We start from the raw sequence: 27428 nt of genomic DNA, 5'->3' as shown, positions 1-27428 counted from the left end.
GGTAGTTGAGGCCAGTCCATTGGCTATATTTAAGAGGGAGTTAGATGTGGCCCTTGTGGCTAAAGGGATCAGGGGGTATGGAGAGAAGGCAGGTACGGGATACTGAGTTGGATGATCAACCATGATCATATTGAATGGCGGTGCAGGCTCGAAGGGCCGAATGGCCTACTCCTGCTCCTATTTTCTATGTTTCAGATCAGGCACCGATGAAGAAATCTACTACTCCTATCTATAGTCCACCTCTGGATGATGAATCAGTTGGAGAGTACTTCAGTGGTACAGAATATGTCGTAGATGTGGCATTTCGTGGGGAAGCTTTCAGCAAAGAAGTTTGTTGAAATTAAGTCCAGTAACTTCAAAGAGTATTTGATGTGTTTGAGAATGTACTGCAAAGGGACCATGTTGCTACAACCAAGTGTATTTTTGTGACTGATCTTTTGGAGTATAGCTCGGCCATTAAAGTGTTGAGTTGGATTTTAAGATGTTCTTTCACAAGGATATTCCAAGGTGAATTTTGGACATTTCTGCACCTTTTGTAACTCCTTGCACAGAGCAACCATATTGGAGCATTGTGGCCAGAATGCTGATTGCAATTTGCATTACTGTATCTTGCAGATTTTGTTATTTACAAAACTCCACCATTCCATCAATCTTTGCGTTGGTGTGTGTCTTGATATATGCACCAGACCCGTCCATTCTGGAGGTGAACATGGGTGTGTGTACCAGTAAATGATATCATCGAGTCAAAACAGAAGTACTGAGGGTAGACACAAAATGCTGGAGGGGCAGGCAGCATCTCCGGAGAGAAGGAATTGGTGACGTTTTGGGTCGAGACCCTTCTTCAGACCCGAAACGTCACCCATTCCTTCTCTCCAGAGATGCTGCCTGTCCCGCTGAGTTACTCCAGCATTTTGTGTCTACCTTCGATTTAATCCAACATCTCTAGTTCTTTCTTACGCAGAAATACTGAGTATTCATTGTGTTGCAATTTAAGTGATAATGAGATTATATTCCACCACACTTTGTGCAATCCCTAGTTTTTAATGCACTCACTTGTGGCTGCTTTTATATGGCTAGATATTTTGGGTGTGTTAGATTTTGAGGTTGAAATTTTCACTGGCTTTTGAAGAGGCAGGTATGTGATAGTTCTTTCAAGAAGAGGTGCAACTACAGTCATTTCTTTGAAATCCTTGTTTTTTTTGCAAGAGAAATGGTTTGTGTGGCAGCACATAAGCTTTTATCAGCAGCCAATTTCTAACCTTTTGAAAACTGCCCTCTCCTCTGTGCTTGTTTAAGTGGTGTCCACACCTCATTCTTTTCTGCAAGTATGTACTTGTTTGTTCCTCATCTGTAACTCTGCAAATGTGGGTTTGTATGTATGATACATCCTGAAGAATCCTTTCCATCCAGTTTCTATTGAATGGCATTGCATATGACATGAGAAAAAATATATTGCTGGAAATCTCTTGCTGGCATCTTCACTCTGAAGTGTATGCAGATTGCATTTTTCCCCATGTGCAGAAAAAACCCAGTCATATTTGTTAGATATCTTCAAAAATAATAACCGTTTTTGGATCTCCCCCCCCCCATGGATTTTAACTTGATTGGAAGAATGAGCAAAGCAAAGAATGGACAAGCTGCAAAATGGGAGGAGGAATAAGGAGGGGGAGAGAGGAATGGTTCTCAAAAGGAGGCCATACCTGGAAAGAATCTTCAGGCTAGTGGTATTGTTGGAAAACATTGCACAAGTGCCAGTCACCCTTGAATGTCAGTACCATGCTTCAAGTGCATGTGTGCAGAGCAGATACAATTTTGGTCCCCAACGGCAATAGTACCAAAACAGAGGACTTTAGTGCCCGAAATATATAAACTGGAAAACATAAATTTGATTTTTCGCAATTCAGGAAAGAGATGGCGCGTGTGTTGGTGTGAGAGATTACGCTTGTGAAATTAAATTTAAGATCGGATCATTTTTCTGTTTGGAAGTTATTATCCAATATCCAAGGTGGTTTAAAAAATTCACTGAGCTTGAGTGGGGGAAACGTCACCCATTCCTTTTCTCCCGAGATGCTGCCTGACCTGCTGAGTTACTCCAGCATTTTGTGAATAAACCAGTTTATATCATTCTGTGCCTCTGTTCAGAATTTGTTTGGTTTAAAACAAGACATGCACGATGCATATTGCCACATTGTCTGTGTGGTTGTCTAACATTGCTGTCTGATGTTCCCGCAAATAAAGGTGTGTACAAATAGACTGGGTTCCAACCCATGTAAAACCTGGACCGAAACACAAACTGAGATGAAATCAGTGGTTCATTGAGTTCAAATTTGCGCACATGCCTTCAGTGGCTCTTTCTTTTTTAAACCATTGCATGGGAATTTTTTTTAACAAACTGTTAAACTTAATATTTGCCTTCAACCTCCCCTCCCCGGACTCTGTCTCACTCCTTTTTATTTCTGCCGGCCATCTATCTGCCTCCCAAATCCACTTCTTCTCCCTCCCCTCCCTGCCTGCATATGTCCTTCACTGCTTTTTCATCTCTCCACTTTCGGCTTACCCATTGCTTCTCTCTCCAATCCCCCCCTCAGTCCTGATACAGCGTTTTGACCCAAAACACCGATCATTCCTTTCCACCCACAGATGTTGCTTGACATACAATGTAGCTGAAATACAACCATTGTCAACAATTTTTTTCCCCCCTTTTGGCATTGCACTCCTTGGGACTGAAATGAGGAAAATCCTCTTCACCCAGAGAGTTGTGAATCTGGAATTCGCTACCACAGAAGGCAATGGAGGCCAATTCACTGGATGTTTTCAAGAGAGAGTTAGATTTGGCTCTTGGGGCTAAAGGAATCGAGGGATATGGGGGAGGAAAGCAGGAACGGGGTACTGATTTTTAGATGATCAGCCATGATCACATTGAATGGCGGTGCTGGCTCCTAATATCATATATCATATCATATATATACAGCCGGAAACAGGCCTTTTCGGCCCTCCAAGTCCGCGCCGCCCAGCGATCCCCACACATTAACACTATCCTACACCCACTAGGGACAATTTTTTACATTTACCCAGCCAATTAACCTACATACCTGTACGTCTTTGGAGTGTGGGAGGAAACCGAAGATCTCGGAGAAAACCCACGCAGGTCACGGGGAGAACGTACAAACTCCTTACAGTGCAGCACCCGTAGTCAGGATCGAACCTGAGTCTCCGGTGCTGCATTCGCTGTAAAGCAGCAACTCTACCGCTGTTTCTAAATGGGGCAAAATTGTTTCTAAATAGGGCAAAATTAACTGTTACAACTGCACAGGGTCCACCAGCCTAAATTAATTGAATGATGAGGGCTACATTTGCATTCCCTTACCAATGAAAGACCAAGAATTGCTTAATTCCATTGTTTAAGATAATTAAAGGACTTGGATGTGATGCAGATAAATTGTTTTCTTTGAAGAAGTTCAGAAGAAGGTGGAATAATCCGAAAATTAAAACCCTTCTGTTCTTCTTTACAGAGAGCATAGTGAATATGTGAGTGTTGATTTCAAAGAGCATTTGAACCTTGGCTGTGCATTTTTTGAATATTTCAATTGGCCAAGGTTTATTAGACAAATATATTGAATGACATAGAACCAAGACACATTGATGTGAATAGAGGTATGGGGCAGTCATGGTCTAATTTAACAACAACACTGACTTGTGGGGCTAAATGACCCATTCTTCTTGCATTCTTGGACTGGTAGCTGGCATGAAACACATTTGCCAGATTTTATTTGGACCCCTTAGAATAAATATTGGTATTTATTTTGTGTCGTTTGTGCATGAAATGTATGAAATACATACTGTTTGCTTGGTTACGACTCCTGAACTTGGTCATTTCTCACCAAGCTAATCTGCTGCTCGCTATGTTCATACCCAAGATCAATTAAAATCTGGAAATACAGCCAATGCAAATACTTCAGGACCCATCAGGTGAATGCAAAACTATGTGAAGCACATGATGGAGCCTGTGCAGCTATTTTTTAAAGTCTCCCACCTGGGAAGTCTCCATATTAAACCACATCTTTGGTAATTTCATGACAACTGCTGGTGTTCCCTTGTCTTTTCTCTGTTCTTGCTGACTCTCAAAGCTAAAAGGGACATCCTCGGTTAGTAGCTGGTGTGCTGCTTTAAGCAGACTGCCCTCCACACTGACATTCTGAGCATCTGGAAAGTAGCAGAGGAGGAGAGTGAGCAGCAATAATAATGACAGCAGATGGGCGTGGGAATTTATGGGATGAATGAGCAGGAGAACTGGGGAGCAATCTTAATTAGATTAGCTAGTCTCATCAGCTGACTGATCCATTATTCTAAACACGCAACCACTTTATCCCTGGTAATAGATTCAAGTAACTTCACCATAGCAGATCGAAGGTATTTATTCATAAAATGCTGGAGCAACTCAGCAGGTCAGGCAGCATCTCAGGAGAGATGGAATGGTCGACGTTTCGGGTCGAGACCCTTCTTCAGACTTCGATTTGTACCAGCATCTGCAGTTATTGTCTTATACTCACCATAGCAGATGTTCTATGTTTCTATCTTACACCCTTCTTAAGTAATGGAATGTCATTGTGAATTTTCCACTTCCAATTTCTAAATTTGAGACAGCTTGAAAATGTCTGGACTAAAGCACCTCCTGTCCCCTTATTTGCTCCATTTAATTTGTGGAGCAGAAACTTTGAAGCACCAGGATTTTGTCCAATTGGTATATTTTCTCCAGCACTATTATTTTTAAATTTTGCATTAGATTCAATAAGTCCTTGAGATTGGATTTCCTCATGTAACTGATTTACGAACCTCTTGTGCTGATGCAAAGCAACTTAGTTATGTTTGTCTCTTCTATATTTTTGTTTGTAGTAACGCAAATATCCATTGTCCAACCCCAATTTTTCTCTTAAGTGATCATTAAAAACACTTGAGAGGGAGAACAATGTTGGAGTGACATAGTGTGGTGCAGTACTGATGAAGTGACACATTCTGGGGTAGTTCTGATGGAGTGACACTTTGTGCGGTAGTACTGTTGTTATGACAAACTGTGGGGTAGTACTAATGGAGTGTCACGCTGTTGGGTAGCACTGATGGAATGACACAATGTGCTGTCGCATTAATGGAGTGACGTACCGTGGGATAGTACTGATGGAATGACACAGGTTGGGGCAGTTCTGATGACACTTGTATCCAGTCTACTATTATTATTTTCCTGCTTCATCCCTTCAAATCCAGCCTTACTGAAATTGGAGTGTTTGTGATTCTGTCACCCATTCCTTCTCTCCAGAGATGCTGCCGGTCCTGCTGAGTTGCTCCAGCTTTTTGTGTCTATCTTCGGTTTAAACCAGCGTCTTACACAAACTCCATACCGACAGCACCCGTGGCCAGAATCGAACCCAGTTCGCCGGCACTGTAAGGCAGTAACTATCGCTGCCCCGCCGTGTCAACCCATGTTGCTGCATACTGATGAGTTGCATGTCTGGTTCGGTAATTAGAATTCCCACGAATGAAGGAGGCTGCAGAAATTGGTGGATATTGCCCAATCGTTGTTATTGTTCTCCCTGCCATTGAAGATAACTGCAGGAAGCACTGCCTTAAGAAGGTGCCTAATATGAAAGAGCCACACCCCACTCTAGACATAGTCTCATGGCAATGCTACAACCGGGAGGAAGCTTCAGTGCTTCAGTTTGCACTGTCACGGTCAGATTTACCTCAAATATCTGATTATTTATTGTATATTGGTTTGTTGTATTGTTGCATTTAATGCACCTGCAAAGCTGGATCAAGTCCATTGTTCTGGACCTGGTGCATATGTCAATTAAAGATTCTTGTCCTTCATCTCTCTTGCAGGATTTTTTTTTCTCTTATTTCTGTCACGTCCATTTTGGTTTATACTTTCACTAACATTGACCAAGGCGTTTACTTAGTGTAAGAAAATAACTGCAGATGCTGGTACAAATCGAAGGTATTTATTCACAAAATGCTGGAGTAACTCAGCAGGTCAGGCAGCATCTCAGGAGAGAAGGAATGGGTGACGTTTTGGGTCGAGACCCTTCTTCAGACTGATGTCAGGGGGGCGGGACAAAGAAAGGATATAGGTGGAGACAGGAAGATAGAGAGAGAACTGGGTAGGGGGAGGGGAAGAGAGGGACAGAGGAACTATCTAAAGTTGGAGAAGTCGACGTTCATACCGCTGGGCTGCAAGCTGCCCAAGTGAAATATGAGGTGCTGTAGATGCTGCCTGACCTGCTGAGTTACTCCGGCATTTTGTGATACCTTCGATTTGTACCAGCATCTGCAGTTATTTTCCTAAACCCAACAATACCATCGAACCTCTTAGGTTTGTCAAAAATACCTCCTTGTCTTCTGATGTCCATGCCAATGTCACCCATTCCTTCTCTCCTGAGATGCTGCCTGACCTGCTGAGTTACTACAGCATTTTGTGAATAAAGGCGTTTACGTACATGACCACCGAAGCAATTGCCTTTTAAGTGTGTGCATGGGTCATGTATTAAATCATGCTTTGAACTATCTGCCACTGTTCACTTGTGAAGTTTTCTGTTGGCACTTGTATCCCGTCTACTCTTATTATTTTTCTGCTTCATCCCTTAAAATCCAGCCTTACTGAAATCGGAGTGTTAGTTTGTGATTCTGTCTTCTCGCTTATGTCATGTTATGGTTGGTATTCGCTTGGTCTTCTTCTGTTAGCTGTTGATTAATGTTGGGTCTTTGCCCATCACATGTTCTTTCATGCCTTGCGCTTTTGTTATTTTAAGAATCTTTTGTTCCAGAAAGCACTCACCAATGCACTGAAGAAATTTGTGAACTTTGGCAGCTACTCTGCTTCTAAGAACCTCAATGGACAATAGACAATAGGTGCAGGAGGAGGCCATTCGGCCCTTGGAGCCAGCACCACCATTCAATGTGATCATGGCTGATCATTCTCAATCAGTATCCCGTTCCTGCCTTCTCCCCATACCCCCTGACTCCGCTATCCTTAAGAGCTCTATCTAACTCTCTCTTGAATGCATTCAGAGAATTGGCCTCCACCCCCTTCTGAGGCAGAGAATTCCACAGATTCACAACTCTGACTGAAAAAGTTTTTCCTCATCTCAGTTCTAAATGGCCTACCCCTTATTCTTAAGCTGTGGCCCCTTGTTCTGGACTCCCCCAACATTGGGAACATGTTTCCTGCCTCTAACGTGTCCAACCCCTTAATAATCTTATACGTTTCGATAAGGTCCCCTCTCATCCTAAATTCCAGTGTATACAAGCCTAGTCGCGCCAGTCTTTCAACATATGACAGTTCCGCCATTCCGGGAATTAACCTAGTAAACCTATGCTGCACGCCCTCAATAGCAAGAATATCCTTCCTCAAATTTGGAGACCAAAATTTGGAGAAGAATTAGACAAACATTTATGTTCCACAATTTAATATGTTCTTGGTTGATTTAAATGATAACGCGTGTGCTTTGGCCCCTTATCCCTAATAACTATGTCTGAAGAAGGGTCTCGACCCGAAACGTCACCTATTCCTTCTCTTTAGAGATGCTGCCAGTCTCACTGAGTTACTCCAGCATTGTATCTATATTTGGTGTAAACCAGCATCTGCACTTCCTTCCTACACAACTGTATATTATTTTGCCTACAAATGAATAATTTGCGAATAATTATCTAACTGGAATGGTTAAATGGCAGAGTTTATTTAATCTGCATTTCTTTGCATAATAGCCATGTATCATTTGTATCAATTAATAAGCATTTCACTTATTAAGATGCTAGGAAAGATTCCAGTGGGACAGCACCAGTCATTTCCTTCTAATTAGTGTATTCACATGTTGGTAAGATTTTGCATTGCCAGTCTCCCAAACAGATCAATGCTTTGCTTTCTGTTGCACAAGCTAATGATCTCTTGTGTGGAACCTTGGTTCTTGGTCCTCCAAAATATTCCAAATGGAATTTAAACTGGAGGTGGCGGTGTATGGACTTAAGCAAGAAGGGCTTCTTGGAGAAGAAGAGCTGCCTTAAATGTAGTTGCGTCTGGTTGAGTAACTATAGTAGGGTGAAGACTATTCCATGCGTTAATTGTGCGAGGGTAGAATGAATTGCTGTAGACATCTGTCTTGATAGGTGGTATCTCAAATTGAATCGCATGCCCTCGTCTACCCCTGATAGGTTTGGGTTTGGTGTAGATGTGGTCATCTATGTCGAGCTGACCATTTAGCATTTTGTAAAAACAGGTCAAACGGTGGGCTTTACATCTTGGTGAATAGCTTCTGCCATATCACAAAAACTGTTTTCTTATCTGTTATTGGTTTTGCCCTGTCAAATTTGTTTATTTTTAATTGGACAAGATTGACCTTTTACAAATTCTTCTTGGTTCTCTAACACGTCAAAAAATGTAAGTAATTATGTCACCGTTCACATATTTTATTAATTTTCACATAACATGTTAGATGTACAGGTCTATAATTTCCCGTCTTATCTTCATTTTCTTAAAGAGCAAAGTGATTTGTAATTTTTCAATTTAAATTATTCTGTTGTGGGACCTTCCGAAAATTTATGGCCAAAGCATTTGTCATTTCCTTGTAAGTTTCTTATATTATTCTTGGATATCTCCATCATCAATGCCCCTTTTCTTAGTTCTCTCTCTGTTGATGGGAGTTTTAAGAATGTTGGTATCTGCTGTGCTGGCCCGAAGAAAGTGGTCACGCCTGTCCCTGTCAATGCTATTGCCTTGTTGAATTTGCAGGGGATGTTGCTAATCAAATTGCTTTTTGACCGTTTCAGGTTTCTATTCAGGATGACTACTCCGATCCATTTGATGCCAAAAACGAATTGAGGAATAAAGTTTTCAAAAAGCGGGAAATGGAAAATGGATACATGGAACCTTATGAGGCACAAAAGATGATGGCGGGTAAGATAAATAATTGGATAAATGACTTCAATTAAATGACTTGATCTATATGAACCCTCTTGAATTGTATTACAGATCAATTGAGCCATGGTACAAGTTTTCTACAAATAAATATACCCACAATTTTGCTCCAAACCCCCTTACAAGTAGTTATCCAGCAATTTTTTTTATCTTTACTGAATATTCTAGTTCCTCCAACTTTCAATCAGTGCATTCCAGATCACAATAATTTTGAGTATATATTTTTTCGGACGAGTTTTGTCTCAATTTCGTTTTAACAGTTAGTTAAATTGTTATCCATGATTTTAAATACTTACTGAATCTTCCAATAACACTCTGCTGTAAGATTCTTAATTGGTACGGGAGTCAGGGGTTATGAAGAGGAGAATGGGGTTAGGAGAGAGAGAAAGATCAGGCATGATTGAATGTCAGGGTAGACTTGATGGGCCGAATGGTCTAATTCTGCTCTTATCACTAATGAAATTGGAGCACACAGAAGAAACCCATATGATCACAGGGAGAAGGTGCAAACTCTACGTAGGTCAGGGGGAAGGGAGGGAGTGGGGAGAAAAGATGGAGGGGGGAGGTGGGGGAGGGGAGAGGAGAGGGGGGGAGGGAGCGGGGAAGGGGTGACAGAAAGGGGAGGGGGAGGGGGGATGAGGGAGGGGGGATGAGGGAGGGGAGGGAGGAGGAGAGGGTGCTGCACCAATGCAGGAGAGGTTTGGGCCCAACGGGTCCACTTGGTCTAGTAAACAAATAAAAATGTAATGCTAGTTGTGGATTGAGAAACTACAACAAATAAAACGGTTGTTACGGACTCGGTTAGGTGGGTGATGCTCTGGGATGTTTCCATCTGTGGATTTTAATTTGGAGTACAGAACTGTTTAAAGGTAGTCATGATTGGCATCATTATTCACAGTCTAATACAATTTTCCTCTATGTTTCGGATATTTCTGTTGCTGGAAAGGCCATCATTGATTGCCTTTGCAAAGGTGGAGGTGAACAATGACCTTGAATGACTGCATTTGTTCTGGTGCCGTTGATTAAAGAGTTTTGGGTTTTAGACCTAGCAATACAAAAAAAAGGACTGACCATATATTTCCAAATTGGGGGTAATTTGAAAGGAAAGTGACAAATGGAGGTGGTCTTCCCATATGTTTGAAGCCCTTGTCTTTCGTGGTGGCAGGGATTGCGGTATTGAGTGGTGCTGTGGAAGAAGCCTGGTTAAGTATCTGCAGCTCGGGCACTTTGTAGAAGTTGCACTCTGCAGTCAGGGCAGACAGGTTCAATATTTAGGCTTGTGTAAACATGAAGGCAATGCAATCAGTGCGTGTGGACACAGGAACATTTAACTTGCAAGGCTGCCTGCCCAACTGGGTCATTGCACAATCCAGCTGACTCTTCGGGGAAAAAAAAGAGTTGAGTTTAAGAATGTAAATAAATCTTTGTGAATCAATTATTTGCTATTGTCGCAGTAGTTTCAGGAAATGGTGAAACGTGGACTCATTTCTTGGAATATATATTTTTACAAGTTTTGTACTTTTTAGTGCTAAGAAATGGTTCCTTGTTCTATTCTACTTGTATTAAATATGTGGAACAGAATAATCTGTGTAATATTCAATTGCAATAATCTTCCTTGACTCTTAAAGGCAAATAGACCTCTATCACAAAACAGTTCCCACATCCACAAAGATTACAATTCAGTGCCAGATTATCTGCCTGGACCGGACTGAAATGGTGTTCTGTAATTTGTTGTGACATGGCATCTAAATTCAGACGTCTATCCTGTCTAAAATGTTGATGAAGGCTTCCACGTGAGCAACCTGTCTCGCCTTTCAGCTGTAAGACATTGTTTTTATTGAACAGCGCATCTCTTTTTATCAACCGATGGATTAAAAACCGATGGGTTTTTCCAGTAACATGTCAGATTTTAATACAAGCTTTTATTCTACACTTGTCATTTTGCTGTTTTAGTTGGAGCATAACCAATTGGGGAGATTGTTTAGATAAAGATTGTTTCGATGTCACATTTGATTAAGTCATTGTGAGGAAGATACAAGACCGGATTTACAAGTGGGCATGGTTCTTTTACAATGTGATTTTCATGTAATTAGTTTGGCTTACTTACTTCAGAGACGGTTTTGGTTGGAGTTAGGTGGGGTGGTGCAGGGATAAAGATTGGATTGGGGTTAGGTTGGTGTTGAGAGTGAAAAGGCGAGATTGGGAAGATTGCTGGGAAAAAAAACCATTGTAGATTTATTTTTAGAGATACAGCGTGGAAACAGGCCCTTCGGCCCACTGAGTCCGCGCCGCCCAGCGATCCCCGCACATTAACACTATCCTACACCCACTAGGGACAATTTTTACATTTACCCAGTCAATTAACCTACATACCTGTACGTCTTTGGAGTGTGGGAGGAAACCGAAGATCTCAGAGAAAACCCACGCAGGTCACGGGGAGAACGTACAAACTCCATACAAACGGCGCCCGTAGTCAGGATCGAACCTGAGTCTCCGGCGCTGCATTCGCTGTAAGGCAGCAACTCTACCGCTGTGCCACCGTGCCGCCCGTACTTTGGAAAGGATTTGGGTGGGACAATAAATAGGAAGGGGGAGAAGGAGATTAGAGATACTGGGCAAAGGGAGGGATTGAAGAGACAGAGGCTGAGAGCTGGCCTGAGAAATATTATCAAAACAAGGCAAAGATAGTACGAGGTTTTCCTCATGACGGAGTTGCCTTAAGAGGTCATGTTTAAGGTGAAAAGCAAAAGGACGAGAGGGGATCTGAGGAATTTTTCCACTGCTTGAAATGGTTCTGAAGGCAGGTACTCAATGTTCAAAAATCTGGAAGCACCCTTGGATCACCAAGACTTAGTAAGCTGTGGATAAAATGCTTCAAAGTGGGATGAACTTGGGTAGATACTTGATGGTTAGCGTAACCTTCACGGGCCAAAGGGCCTGTTTCTGTACTTTGACTCCGACGTAAGATAGATTTAGTTGAAGATTATTTATGGTGGGTTCATGGTGGAAGGCCAATTAAATGGTCATCAAGGGTTTGGATGCTTGTGGAGTCAAATTCATGTAAAGTGGTTGGAGTGGGTGTGGGGGGGGGGGGGGGGGGGGGATTTGTGACGAATGAGGTTAAAGGCATAGATTTAGAAAACAGGATTTAGAAAAAGTAAGACTGGTGATTTTTGACAACCGATGGATCGTTATATTCCTCAGCTGTGGCCTAGGAAGGCTAGGCCTATTGAAAGAAGGGGGGCAGGATTAACTCCTCTGATTAAGGTCCCTGTCGTGGTTAAGGTATATGCCACCTTTGTGAATCATGTATTGCATACTAACAGCACTGTACATGCCCCGCAATATCTACACACTTGCACATAAGGTGCAAAGAAGTAGAGCATTTCCCAGGCCTTAGGAGTATGTGATGCATTTTGGTTATCAGATTAAACAGAATTGCAGAGTGTATTTAAGTGTCGTGTCCTGCAGTAGAATTTCTAGGCTGTATTATTTTTCAGTGTCAACAAAATGATTTTGAACCATCTAATTTATGAGGAGCATTGAAGAGTTTGAGCTTTTGATACAGGTAAAAGCAAATTTTAAAAAAAAGAAATTGTATCTATTAATGCATGTAGATATTGCAGGGCATGTCCTACATGGCAGTGGGCAATGGTTGGTCTAGTCTTGGGAAACTGGAAAGGGCAAGTGGATGAAGTGTTCATTGGACGAGCCTTTTGGGACCAGCGACCACTGTTCTATTAGGTCTAAAATCATTATGAACGGGACAGAGTTGGCCCAAGAGAGTTAAAATGCTGAATTGGGGCAAGGCCGACTTTGAGGGTAAGAGAGAAGGACTCGCTCAAGTTGATTAGAGTTGGTTGTTTGAAGGAAAGGGAACGTCAGGAAAGTGGGATGTTTTTAAAAGCGTGCTGTCAAGAGTTCGGGACATGCAAGTCCATGTTAGAGTGAAGGGCAAAGCAGACAAACGTACGGTAGCCATGCTGACGAGGGAAATTGTGGCTTTGGCCAAGAGTAAGGAGGAGGCATGGGACAGGTATAGCCAGCAGGGATAAGGTATATCCCTGGGCTAGTTTCGGGAACTAAGCGGCAAGCTAAAAAAGGAAATCAGAAGGGCAGAAAGGGGATAAGAGGTGGCTCGGGCTTTTAGCATTAAGAATAATCCCGGCTGAAGGGAAGAGACTCTACAAGCTGGTCAGGAAGGCCAGCTCTGTCCTGGGTTGCCCCCCCCCCCCCCCGACTCAGTGCAGGTGGTGGGAGTGAGGAGGATGATGGCACTGAGTAGCTCCTTCAGTGACATAGTTCGTTGAAAGTGGCATCACGGGTAGAAAGGGTGGTCAAAAAGGCTTTTAGCACATTGGTCTTCATCAGTTAGAGTATAGAAATTGGGAGGTCATGGTGCAGTTGTATAAGACGTTTAGCCGCATTTGGAATATTGTGTTCAGTTTTGGGCACCATGTTATAGGAAAGATTTACAAGGATGTTGGCAGGATGCGGGCCTGAACTACAGGAAGAGGTTGTGCAGGCTAGGACTCTATTCCTTGGAGCACAGGAGGATGAGGGGTGATCTTAGAAGTGTACAAAATCATGAGAGGAATAGGTTGAGTAGACACACAGAGTTTCTTGCCCAGAGTAGGGGAAACGAGAACCAGAGGACATGGGTTTAAGGTGAGGAGGGAAAGATTTGGGAGGAGCCTGAGGGGTAACTTTTTCACGCAAAGGGTGGTGGATGAATGGAGCGAGCTTCTGGAGGCGGTAGTTGAGGCGGGGACTGTCGCAACGTTTAAAAAACATTTAGACATGTACATGTTGAGACAGGTTTCGAGGGATATATGGGCCAAATGCAGGCAGGTGGGAGCAGTGCAGCTGGGACATGTTGGCCGATGTGGGCAAGTTGGGCCGAAGGGCCCGTTTGCATGCTGTAAGACTTTATGACTTTTTAAATTCTGATCCATTGTCCTTGGGTTCAGAGTGGATAACTGTTGACCTCTTTATATTTAACACTATGTGCCACAATTTTGTTCACTATCTTTAATTATCCCTTTTGAACTTTACTCCCCATCTTCACTGTATGCACGAATTGCTTGAGTAACTCAGCGGGACAGGCAACATCTCTGGAGAGAAGGAATGGGTGATGTTTTGAGTCGAGACTGAAGAAGGGTCACAACCCCAAAACGTCGCCCATTCCTTCTCTCCAAAGATGCTGCCTGTCCCGCTGAGTTACCCCAGCATTTTGTGTCTATCTTCGTTTTAAACCAGCATCTGCAGTTCTTTCCTTCACTGTATGCAATCTCATCAAACCTGGTGAATAAACAGCCTTGAATATATAGCTCTTTATTCCTCCTTTGTTACAGTTCTTGTTTGGTTAAATATAACTGATATTGAAAGTGGGCTTCGTGACTGGCCTGTCACTAACAGGATTTTGATCAATGTGAACAGAACAATATCAGAACTGATGGATGTCACTAAATAGAAATGTCACAAATGCCATAGTACCTTGGATCTTACACTTGAAAAACCAAGGAGCCAACGGCCATTCATATTTTATTACCAGAGACCTTGATATAAATGTTGTCACAACTCCTTTACTCTAAAAATCAACCAAAATATCAAAACCTGTTGTTTAAAACATGTTGTGCAAACCAAATGGTGGAACATACCAAATAGTAATCTCTTTAAAACTAGTTGCTGTTATTAAGTTACATCACATCGAAATTGATCTTTCAACCAAACTCATCCATGCCAACCAAGATGTCTATCTGATCTAGTCCCATCTGCCTGCATTTGTCCCATATCCCTCAGCTTTTCTATCCATGTACTTATTAAGGGGTTGGACACGTTAGTGGCAGGAAACATGTTCCCAATGTTGGGGGAGTCCAGAACCAGGGGCCACAGTTTAAGAATAAGGGGTAGGCCATTTAAAACGGAGATGAGGAAAAACTTTTTCAGTCAGAGAGTTGTAAATCTGTGGAATTCTCGCCTCAGAAGGCAGTGGAGGCCAATTCTTTGGCTGCATTCATGGGAGAGCTAGATAGAGCTCTTAAGGATAGCGGAGTCAGGGGGTATGAGGAGAAGGCAGGAACGGGGTACTGATTGAGAATGATCAGCCATGATCACATTGAATGGTGGTGCTGGCTCGAAGGGCCGAATGGCCTCCTCCTGCACCTATTGTCTATTGTCTATTATCAAAATATATTTTAAACATTGTAATATGATCTGCCTGTACAGCTCCTATATACCCACCAGCTTCTGTGTGGACAATGTTGCTCTGTATAACCCAAGCCCTCCAGTCCTGGTAACATCCTAATGATTTTTTTCTGCACTCTTTCTAACATAATGACATCTTTCCTGCAGCAGGGTGACCAGATTTCCATGCAATTAAACCAACAACAACATTGCATCCCAACTCCTGTACTGGATGCCGTAACCAACAAAGGCAAGTTTGCAAGCACTGCCTTCACTACCCTGTCTACCTTTTTTTTGCCACTTTAAAGGAACAATGTACTTGTACATTGTGTATCTCTATCCTACCACACTCTCTAGGGCCCTGCTATATACGTTATAAATCCTGCCCTGGTTCAATTTACTAAAATATAATACTTCACACTTGTCCAAGTGAAGTTCCATCTACCATTTCTTGGCCCACTTGCCTAGTTCAAGATCTTCCTGTAATCTTGGGTAAACACTGTCCACTCTCCACTGCAGAAGTCATTTTGTAGCATCTGCAAACTGATTAATGACGTTCACAACATCATCCAGATTGTCAATATAGGTGGCATACACAAGTGGATTTAGCACTGATTCTCCCCCCCCCCCCCCCCCCCCCCCATCGCTAGTTACGGGCTTAACATCGGAATGACACAACTGGAATCAAGGAAGATAAATAATGTATTCGAATAGATCTACATTACAAAAGAACCGGTGCCGGCAATCTTAATACACATTAAGGTAGATAAATACTGTGGCTTAATTGAGGTGTCAGAAGATTGAAGAGTGTCTAATATTGCGCATTCAATAAGGAGAAGCCAGGAAACTGCGGGTCTGTGAAGTCAACATCAATGGTCAGAACTTTACTGGAGGAGATTCTGAGAATCATGATCCAATCCACTTGCATTGGGAAAGCCAATGGCTCATTGGGGCATGCTTTTGTGCATGGGAAATTGTGTCTTACAAATTTGATTTGAGTTTGTTTTAACGAGGTGATAAAGAGTATCGAAGGTATTTATTCACAAAATGCTGGAGTAACTCAGCAGGTCAGGCAGCATCTCAGGAGAGAAGGAATGGGCGACGTTTCGGGTCGAGACCCTTCTTCAGACTTAGGCGAGGTTCTTTTATATACATTTGTATCACTTGTATAAGGCAGTGTGGAGCACTTAGCCACCCATTTATTGAGGTTTCTTTGCAGGTCTCCAATAATTCTGGTTTGAATACCACATTAAATATTCTCAAGTATATTTCGGATGGAAGTCATGAGAACAGAAATGGGTCAAGAGAGTTTTTAGTGGATATGGTAAATGAGAATCTAAAGAGATTACAAAATTGGAGCTGCTGATTTAACATGCATAAAGATAGATGTATGCCTGGACCTGTGAGTGTATTCTAAGATGTTGTGGGAAGATTGGGTAGGAATTGTGGAGCTCCTGGCAGATATATTTGTATGATGGAAGGAACTGCAGATACTGGTTTACACTGAGTTATTCCTGCATGTGTGTCTGTCTTCAGAGGAACAGGCAGCATCTCTGGAGAAAAAGAATGGTGCTGTTTGGATGCTTCGGAGTCTGAAGAATGGTCTCTATCCAAAACGTCACCCATTCCTTCTCTCCAGAAACGCTGCCTGTCCCGCTGAGTTACTCCAGCATTTTGTGTGTATCTTGGAGATATTTATATCATGGATATAAATCATGAACCATGGGCCACATTTTAAGAATAAGAGATAGGCCATTTAGAATGGAGATGAGGAAGAACTTTTTCACCCAGAGAGTTGTGAATCTGTGGAATTCTCTGCCTCAGAAGGCAGTGGAGGCCAATTCTCTGAATGCTTTCAAGAGAGGGTTAGATAGCTTTTAAAGATAGCTGAGCCAAGGGATATGGGGAGAAGGCCTTCTACGTCTGCACCTCCAGACTCAGGAACAGCTTCGTCCCCAGGGCCATAGCTGCTATGAACCGGTCCTGCTGAGCCGGATGGTCACATCGTACAGTGATCTGGCACAGATCTACTTGCACTTTATTCTGTTTTAAAACTGTTCTAATTTGTTTCATTGGGTTGTTTAAATGAATACTGACTAGCTAATTAAATTATTGCATCATATGGGAGGTGCATTCCCAATCTCGTTGTACCCCTGTACAATGACAATAAAGATATATTGTATTGTATTGTACTGATTGTGAATGATCAGCCATGATCACATTGAATGGCAGTGCTGGCGTGAAGGGCCGAATGGCCTACTCCTGCACCTATGGTCTATTGTCTATTACCATGGGCGAGGTGCCGGAAGACTGGAGGATAGCTAAAGATGTGCCTTTATTTAAGAAAAGCTGCAAGGAAAAATCTGATGAACTGCTGATTGAAGAGCCCAGCATCAGTTATTAAATATGCGGGTGCTGATTTAAAAACAAAAGTGCTGGAGTAACTCAATACAATACAATACAATATATCTTTATTGTCATTGTACAGGGGTACAACGAGATTGGGAATGCGCCTCCCATACGATGCAATAAATTAATTAGCTAGTCAGTATTAATTTAAACAACCCAATGAAACAAATTGGAACAGTTTTAAAACAGAATAAAGTGCAAGTAGATCTGTGCCGGTTCACTGTGCGATGTGACCATCCGGCTCAGCAGGACTGGTTCATTGCAGCTATGGCCCTGGGGATGAAGCTGTTCCTGAGTCTGGAGGTGCGGGCATAGAAGACCTTGTATCATCTGCCCGATGGTACAAGTTCGAACAGACTGTTGCAGGGGTGTGAAGAGTCTTTGTGGATGCTGGTGGCTTTTCTGAGGCAGCAGGTCAGGCAGCATCTCTAAAGAATACAAAATGGTGATATTTTGGGTCGGGGAGGAGAGGGTGCTGCACCAATGCAGGAGAGGTTTGGGCCCAACGGGTCCACTTGGTCTAGTATAACTCTATGAACCTAAGATAAAACTTCAGAAATGTCAGATGTCATTACAGGTGGAGTAGCCTCTGTTTAAATTCTGTCTGTAATACATGTCAATGCAAATTACCTGATGCAGAGTGCAGTCACAAAGCATTATGATATTAGCTCACAGTCAGCTTGCTTTGTTTACAGATCAGTAGAGAACCTGGAAGGTCTGCTCATTGATATTTTCTATGAGCAAAGCATTTATTTTTAACCAACAGTAAATTTATTGCTGGTGTTGTTCTGATACTGAAAATTGAAGCACGAGCAACAAACATTTTTTTAAAACCACCTAATTAGTTTTTCTGTGACATTACTATTTAAATTTTAGTGCGCGTTTAATAATAGGAGAATTTCAAGTTAATGGTGAAAGCTTATTGCCAGTTTCAATTTATTTCAAGTTAGAGGAAGGTAATTTTTGTATTTACCCATGATTGAGCTTTGCCTGAAGGCCACATTGTCCAGATTGATGTCATTGAAGCGTGTTATAGGATCAATTAAATTGCTGGACAAACAACTCCATGCTCTCAAGCGAACACCACCACGAGCCAGATGATTGCGTGGATAATGGCAGATGTCGAACTACAATGGTACAAAAGCAAAATATTTCGAATTGTGTACATTTTTGCTGCATAATCCTGATAATGCTTACCAGACCAGATAGCATGTGTGGAGATTAAGCCAAGGTTACAATTTCAGTGCATTGACTTGCATTGGCACTGGAAAAGTGGGAGGGAGGGAGGGAGGGTCATGAGAAAGGGATAGATCTGAGAGATTGGAAATGAAGGAAAGATCTCAGGCAAAACTAAACAAAAGAATGATTCTACAAAGGAAAATGAAGGTGGCAATGGGGTTAATTTTAAAGACTACCTTAAAATGGGTTTAGATGAGGTGTTTGAGGTAAAGCAGAACCTTTATCTGAAACAATAAACAATACTGCAGATGACAAAAGCACTTCGATGAAGAGATTAATAGTACCATTAGCAAATTTGCAGATGATACAAAGCTGGGTGATAGTGTGAACTGTGAGGAAGATGCTATGAGGTTGCAGGGTGACTTGGACAGGTTGTGTGAGTGGGCGGATGCATGGCAGATGCAGTTTAATGTGGATAAGTGTGAGGTTATCCACTTTGGTGGTAAGAATAGGAAGGCAGACTATTGTCTGAATGGTGTCAAGTTAGGAACAGGGGACGTACAATGATATCTGGGTGTCCTAGTGCATCAGTCACTGAAAGGAAGCATGCAGGTACAGCAGGCAGTGAAGAAAGCCAATGGAATGTTGGCCTTCATAGCAAGAGGAGTTGAATATAGGAGCAAAGAGGTCCTTCTGCAGTTGTACAGGGCCCTAGTTAGACCGCACCTGGAGTACTGTGTGCTGTTTTGGTCTCCAAATTTGAGGAAGGATATTCTTGCTATTGAGGGCGTGCAGCGTAGGTTTACTAGGTTAATTCCCGGAATGGCAGGACTATCACATGTTGAAAGATTGGAGCGACCAGGCTTGTATACACTGGAATTTAGAAGGATGAGAGGAGATCTTATCAAAACGTATAAGATTATTAAGGGGTTGGACACGTTAGAGGCAGGAAACATGTTCCCAATGTTGGGGGAGTCCAGAACAAGGGGCCACACTTTAAGAATAAGGGGTAGGCCATTTAGAACTGAGATGAGGAAAAACTTTTTCAGTCAGAATTGTGAATCTGTGGAATTCTCTGCCTCAGAAGGCAGTGGGGGCCAATTCTCTGAATGCATTCAAGAGAGAGCTAGATAGAGCTCTTAAGGATAGCGGAGTCGGGGGGTATGGGGAGAAGGCAGGAACGGGGTACTGATTGAGAATGATCAGCCATGATCATATTGAATGGCGGTGCTGGCTCGAAGGGCCAAATGGCCACCTCCTGCACCTATTGTCTATTGTAATAAAAGAACTGGGATTATTATTTTTTCTCTCTGAAAGAGCAGGCTTTTAATTTTAGTAATGGTTTTAGTTTTAGTTTCTAGTTTTGGAGATACAGCATGGAAACATGCCATTCGGCCCACTGAGTCCACACCAATCATCGATCACCCATACATTAGTTCTATCCTACATGTGAGGGAACATTTGCAGAAGCCATTTAACCGATAAACCTGCACTTCTTTGGCATCATATATATCATATATCATATATATATACAGCCGGAAACAGGCCTTTTCGGCCCTCCAAGTCCGTGCCGCCCAGTGATCCCCGTACATTAACACTATCCTACACCCACTAGGGACAATTTTTACATTTACCCAGCCAATTAACCTACATACCTGTACGTCTTTGGAGTGTGGGAGGAAACCGAAGATCTCGGAGAAAACCCACGCAGGTCACGGGGAGAACGTACAAACTCCTTACAGTGCAGCACCCGTAGTCAGGATCGAACCTGAGTCTCCGGCGCTGCATTCGCTGTAAAGCAGCAACTCTACCGCTGCGCTACCGTGCCGCATGTGGGAGGAAACCGGAGCACCTGGCGAAAACCCACTTGGTCACAGGGAGAATGTGCAAATTCTGTGCAGACAGTACCTGTAGTCAAGATGGAACCTGAGTCTCTGACGCTGTGAGGTAGCTGCGTCATTGTGCTGCCTGAGGCCTTGACACAACCAATAAATCAGATTTAAGTACTGCAGCAGTGACACATTCAGCCATGAATAATGATGAACAATTAATTGGGTAAAAGGACGATCAGGTTTTAAGAACAGATTCCTCCTCTGATTAACAAAGCTAACATAAGAATGTAAGAAACACGGCTGAAATGCATGCAGTCATAGTGCACCCAAACTGGCAGGTGGGGAGAAGGCAGGAACGGGGTACTGATTGAGAGTGATCAGCCATGATCGCATTGAATGGCAGTGCTGGCTCGAAGGGCTGAATGGCCTACTCCTGCACCTATTGTCTATTGATCCTCAAGACTCTCATTTTTGCAGAACTCAGTCAATTGTAAATTCTTTATGCTGGACCATTCATGGAAAATGTCCTGAGCGACATCAATAACCCAAAAATGTAACAGGACCAGCCACATCATCGAATGTTGGAGGAAAAAAAACTGTCCGTGCTAGAAATGTGATGCAAAAACAGAAAAATGCTGGAAACAAGCAGGAAGGAACTGCAAATGCTGGTTTAAACCGAAGATTGGCTCAAAATGCTGGAGTAACTCAGCAGGACAGGCAGCATCTCTGGAGAGAAGGTGTGGGTGACATTTCGGGTCGAGTCAGACTAGTCTGAAAAAGGGTCTCGACCCATTCCTTCTCTCCGGAGAAATTGCCTGTCCCGCTGAGTTCCTCCAGCATTTTGTGTCTAAATGCTGGAAACAATCGGGTACCAAAGCATATGTGGAAAGATGCACCAAATTAGTGTTTCAAGTTCAAAAATCCATCAGAACTGGAAAGGAAAAAAAAAAAAACCAAGGCAGCTATAAGTAGCAAAAATGGTGTGTTAGTGATAGGTGGAAGAAAGAGAATATACTTGGCAGGGTAAATCGATTGAGTAATTGTGACGGTTAGAGACTGTATAGGCATTGCTAACAATTGTATTGTGAAGCAAGCCAGGCGAGAACAGTGAGCAAAACCGAACCAAAATCACAGATAATGAGAGGCCAAAAGAAAAAAAATCATAATGAAGATTTGATCAATTTGGAAGGTTGCAATGTCCCCGTGCAAATTTGTTCACACTGTCGAGCACTTAGAAGTGGAGTGAAGAAAAAAAATTAGAAATGTGGGCAGAGAAATGGCAATTAATCCAGAGAAATGTGAGATACTGCATTTTGGGATGTAAAATACACGAGAAAAGTGTACAGTAAATGGTAGGAACCTTGGGAACATTGTACATTGGCATCTTCGGGTGATGGTCGGTAGCTCGCTGAAAGTGGCAACACAAGAGAAAAGCATGAAGACATTTCTTAAAAAATAAAAAATACTTAATTCGAGAAATAAATATATACAAAACATGTTCCTTCCTAAACTCCAGCCGACATTCTCGGAGGCTATACATGCATTCAATACATACACATGCGTTCAATACACCAATTATATAAAATTCCTCCTCTGGACCCCGGTGGCGCAGTAGTAGAGTTGCTGCCTTACAGCGAATGCAGCGCCGGAGACTCAGGATCGATCCTGACTACCGTCTGTACAGAGTTTGTACGTTCTCCCCGTGACCTGCGTGGGTTTTCTCCGAGATCTTCGGTTTCCTCCCACGCTCCAAAGACGTACAGGTATGTAGGTTAATTGGCTGAGTTAATTAAATGTAAAAGTTGTCCCTAGTGTGTGTAGGATAGTGTTAATGTGCGGGGATCGCTGGGCGGCGCGGACCCGGTGGGCCGAAGGGCCTGTTTCCGCGCTGTATCTCTAAATCTAAAAAAATATCTAAATTGCCCCCCCCCCCACCCTTGCCACTCATGTGGCCCACTGGCGTGGAATCCCTTCCCTTATTTTGAGGGGCGTCTCCACCACACCCTGCCCCCCCCCCCCCCCCCCCCCCCCCCCCCATGTCCAGCAGCGGAAGGACCCCATGCCTTCACATGTTTCTGAGGGAAACAACTGGAAAGTTGTTTCAGCTGCTTAAAACGTTGGTTAGCCCACATTTGGAATATTGTGTGCAATACTGATTACAATAGACAATAGACACTGTTGTTTGTCATTTACATTAATGATCTGGGTGATGGTGTGGCAAATTGGATTAGTAAATATGCCAGATGATACTAAGATAGGTGGTGTAGTTAATAATGAAGTAGAGTTTCAAAGTCTACAGAGAGACTTGGGCCTTTTGGAAGGGTGGGCTGAAAGATGGCAGATGGAGTTTAATGCTGATAAGTGTGAGGTGCTGCATTTTGGTAGGACAAATCAAAATAGGACGTACAGGGTAAATGGTAGGGAATTGAGGAATGTAGTGGAACAGAGGGATCTGGGAATAACTGTGCATTGTTCCCTGAAGGTGGAATCTCATGTGGATAGGGTGGTGAAGAAGGCGTTTGGTATGCTTGCCTTTATAAATCAGAGCATCGAATATAGAAGTTGGGATGTAATGTTAAAATTGTACAGGGCATTGGTGAGGCCGAATCTGGAGTATGGTGTGCAGTTCTGGTCGCCAAATTATAGGAAGGATGTCGACAAAATGGAGAGGGTACAGAGGAGATTTACTAGAATGTTGCCTGGGTTTCAGCACTTAAGCTACAGAGAGGGGTTGAACAGGTTGGGTCTTTATTCTTTGGAGCGTAGAAGGTTGAGGGGGGACTTGATAGAGGTTTTTTAAATTTTAAGAGGGACAGACAGAGTTGACGTGGGTAGGCTTTTCCCTTTGAGAGTGGGGAAGATTCCAACAAGGGGACATAGCTTCAGAATTGAGGGACAAAAGTTTAGGGGTAACATGAGGGGTAACTTCTTTACTCAGAGGGTGGTGGCTGTATGGAATGGGCTTCCGGTGGAAGTGGTGGAGGCAGGCTCGATTTTATTATTTAAGAGTAAATTGGATAGGTATATGGATAAGAGGGGATTAGAGGGTTATGGTCTGAGAGCAGGTAGATGAGACTAGGTGAGAGAGAGTGGTCGGCGTGGACTGGTAGGGCCGAACGTGCCTGTTTCCGTGCTGTAGTTGTTATATGGTTATATGGTAATCAGTGTTGCACACAATATTCCAAATGTGGGCTAACCAACGTTTTAAGCAGCTGAAACAACTTTCCAGTTGTTTCCCTCAAACATGTGAAGGCATGGGGTCCTTCCGCTGGATGGATATACCCGGGAGGATGTGGAGGCTTTAGAGAGGGTACAGAAATAGTTCATCAGGATATTGCTTGGATTAGACCGTTTAGTGGGTGAGGTGCAATCTGATAGAAGTGTAATAAAATTATGAGAGGGACGGATAGAGTTGATGATATCTTTTTCTAGGCTGGAAATGTCAAATATTAGCGGTCATAACTTCAAGGCGAGAGGGAGAATGCTTAAAGGAGATTTTTTTTCTTATAGAGAGTGATGGGTGCCCGGAACATGCTGCTGGGGGAGGCGTTAGAAGCAGATACAACAGTAATATTTAAGAGGTGTTTGGACACATGGACAGGCAGAGAGTAGATGGATGTAGACAATGAGCAGTCAGATGGGATGAGTTGGATTGGCATCATGGTCAGCTCAGACATGCTGGGCCAAAGGTGCCTGTTTCTGTTGCAGTACTGCGCTATGTTCCATGTTCTCTGTAAAACAAAAACTGCTTTAAATGCTCAGGGCAGGTTCATCAAAACCACTTCTAATGGCCTGACATGTTACTGTCACAACAGAAGCTGCTTGTCATTATCAATTTTTTGTAATGCACTGTTCTTTCGCTACTGGGTTTGACTCCGATCTCTCCTGGCTGTTTTTGCACAGTTTTAATCCAGTTTCACATTTTATAGCCCTTCGGCAGACAATTGGCTCTCAATTTGAGTGTCATCCAATTCACATGGATTTCAGAGTTTAGCTGGTGACGCAGTGGGTAAGATTGGAAAATAAAATATCTGATTAGACACGAAGATACGCTTATTCTAAATTGCATTGGAGATGAATTGCTTGTGCAGATCATAGAATTCAATACAAATGCTTAAACAAGTTTGGTGGCTTTTTTTTAATCAGGATTGAAAGATCACGCTGAGATATTGCACAATGTTGTTCTGCAGAAAGGAAAGCACACACAGTCATGATTAAAGAATGACCTTTAATGTGGGTTAGGGTGAGGACGTTAATGAAATGCAGGATGGCGAGGAAACAAAATCAGTTGCCAGTGTTTTTTGGCCGTAGTTCCTCGAACAGAAGTTCAGCTAAATAATTGTGCTTCCCATGAGTTCAGTGTTGCATCCAAAAACTATTGTCACCAACTGCAGAGGCTAAAATACCAGAATTATTTAAATGGAAGGAACTTTGTTGCAAAATAACTAGCTGCATAGAAATTGTGCAATGCGTATGCAAATGAACATGTAACTTTGATGAGATTGGATTTTGTTTTACCCCTGGTACATATTTGAGCAGACATTTTTTAAAGACTTTATTTGTTTCTTTAACGTTCTCTTTGCTTGCACTCCTACTGAATTATCTTGTATAAACATTAATAACATTTTATTAGACACCTCTGTATGGGAAAGGATTGCAGGTGGGCTCTTACCTCAGACTTCATATAAATATAGTAAAGGGCCTGTCTCACTTAGGCGACTGCCGGCGACTGTCAAAGTCGTAGCAGGTCGCCGAAATTTTCTTTTGCCCAGACGACAATGACCACGACAATGCCGAGTCAGGTCGAGGTTACACCGTCTTCGGAAACATCGCGAAATTCCCACGCTGTCAATGCTTCTCCGGCGTCCTCATTTTCGCTGAAATCACGGACAAGTCGGTAAGTACTTGAGAGTTTTGAAAAATAACATCATGCCCGGGTTACTTGAAAACCAAGCTTCACGGTAACAAGGCATAAACTGGATTGACTTCCAGTTTACTAATAGCAGTATTAAGAAATTTAATTTTAAAAGTGGTTAAATGGATTTTTGTGCAGAGTGTGGGCATTCTTTGAAAATGTACGGGAGATGCATATCTGGTTTCTGGGTTGCATATCTGGGTTGGGAGCCTACTTTAAATGTAATGGCTGATGGCCATAAAGGTCGCAAAAATTCCCACGCTTACCTGACCGTCAAACTGTCGCCTCCAATCTACCTGTCAAATGTCCTGACGGTAAATAAATTGGTTAAACACAAGTATTTTATGGTATCTTCAAATGACCTTACTTATTTTAATATTACGTGCTTCTAAATGCATCTAAGAGAACCTAGCAAACCTGGGGACAGCATGCGACAGCGCCCGCAATAAGCAACGATACCTGGCGACAAGCCAGCTGTCGCCGAGAAATTTCATACCGGTTGATTTCTCAGCGATTCTTTGAAGACTCCTCACGATCATACCCACGACACCCGGCGAACTGTCGGCGACAGCCTAGTCACCTTAAAATCGCCTAAGTGGGACAGGCCCTTAAGTAGAAACCTTGTCGACTTGTATATTTTACTCCTGTTGATCAGGGGTACTGGGGCTAATCCAACCACAGAGGTGGTGTGGGATCCGATTTTGTTTCTGCTGCAATTCTGCATCTCAAAGACTTGACTGGTCAGTTGACTCCTTCCTGTAAATTGCCTCTCCTGCAGCTCAGCAGCAGAAATATCAGGAGGAGCTAATAGGCAAGTGAGAGTGAATAGATGACATTAAATTAAGGGCAATGGAATGGGACTCGTGGGGAATTCTCCAATAATCAGCATTGAGTAGAAGGCCTGAGTGGTCTTGTTTGTTGATACATTGATAGATCAATCTATATTCAACCTCTATGGCAGATTTGAAATTGCATGCAAATGCCTTCTGCTGTTTAGGTGAGAGGAGGAAATCTGGAAATTGTTTACAATGCAGTTTAAATATTCTTTATGGAAATTTTCAGAATCGAACAGGATAAAATCACAAAGTACTTTAAGAATTTGCAATTGATCAATGAGAGTATGCGTTCATTTATAAAGACATTATGCCTGATGTACCTGAATTAAGTTTATTGTTTAACGAAAGGGTTTACAATAGTAGACTGCAGATGCTGGGATCTTGAGCAAAGCACTTCGTGGGAGTAACTTATAGAAGTTACACTTCACCCTTGTTAGACCGCACTTGGACTACGCAGTTACAGCATGGGATCCATACACAAATAAAAATATTTCTTCCATCGATCGTGTCCAAAGACAGGCAGCTCGTTTTGTTACAAATACCTATGAGAGAGAAGCGAGTGTTACCGAACTTCTAAATTCATTGGGGCGGAACACTCTCCAAGACAGACGTAAGCCCCACCGTTTGACCTGTTTTTACAAAATGTTAAATGGTCAGCTCGACATAGATTACCACATCTACACCAAACCCAAACCTATCAGGAGTAGACGAGGACATTCGATTCAATTTGAGATACCAGCTACCAAGACAGATGTGTTTAGCAATTCATTCGTCCCTCGCTCAATTAAAGCATGGAATGGTCTCCACCCTACTGTAGTTACTCAATCAGACGCAACTAAATTTAAGGCAGCTCTTCTTTTCCAAGAAGCCCTTCTTGCTTAAGTCCATACTCTGCCACCTCCAGTTTAAATTCCATTTGGAATATTTTGGAGAACCAAGAACTCACGGTCAGGCAATGTCTGTGAAGCGAATGGTTAGGTGACGTTTTGGGCTCGGTCCCTTGAAACTGACTGTAGTAGGAGGGATAAAGCTGGAAAAGAGGTGTGGGGGTTGGGGGGGGGGGGAGGGGAGGGGATGGTGTGAGAGTGCAGCTGTGCTCTCGGTGGCAT

The 27428-nt window shown here is 42.7% G+C and overlaps 1 protein-coding gene across 2 annotated transcripts in view; it reads left to right on the top strand.

The window, feature by feature from the left end:
- LOC144592317 (SH2 domain-containing adapter protein B-like) overlaps positions 1-27428 on the top strand; it is a 101774-nt gene that overhangs the window by 10192 nt on the left and 64154 nt on the right. For both annotated transcript variants that reach the window (XM_078396846.1, XM_078396845.1), the window contains one exon: positions 8815-8941. In XM_078396846.1, the coding sequence (XP_078252972.1) occupies positions 8815-8941 (127 nt within the window). The remainder of the gene's footprint in view (positions 1-8814; positions 8942-27428) is intronic.

The sequence above is a fragment of the Rhinoraja longicauda genome, chromosome 3, assembly GCF_053455715.1.
Source record: "Rhinoraja longicauda isolate Sanriku21f chromosome 3, sRhiLon1.1, whole genome shotgun sequence".
NCBI lineage: Eukaryota > Metazoa > Chordata > Chondrichthyes > Rajiformes > Arhynchobatidae > Rhinoraja > Rhinoraja longicauda.
Note: the sequence above shows the minus strand (reverse complement) of the source record. Positions and strands in the feature narration are given on the sequence as shown.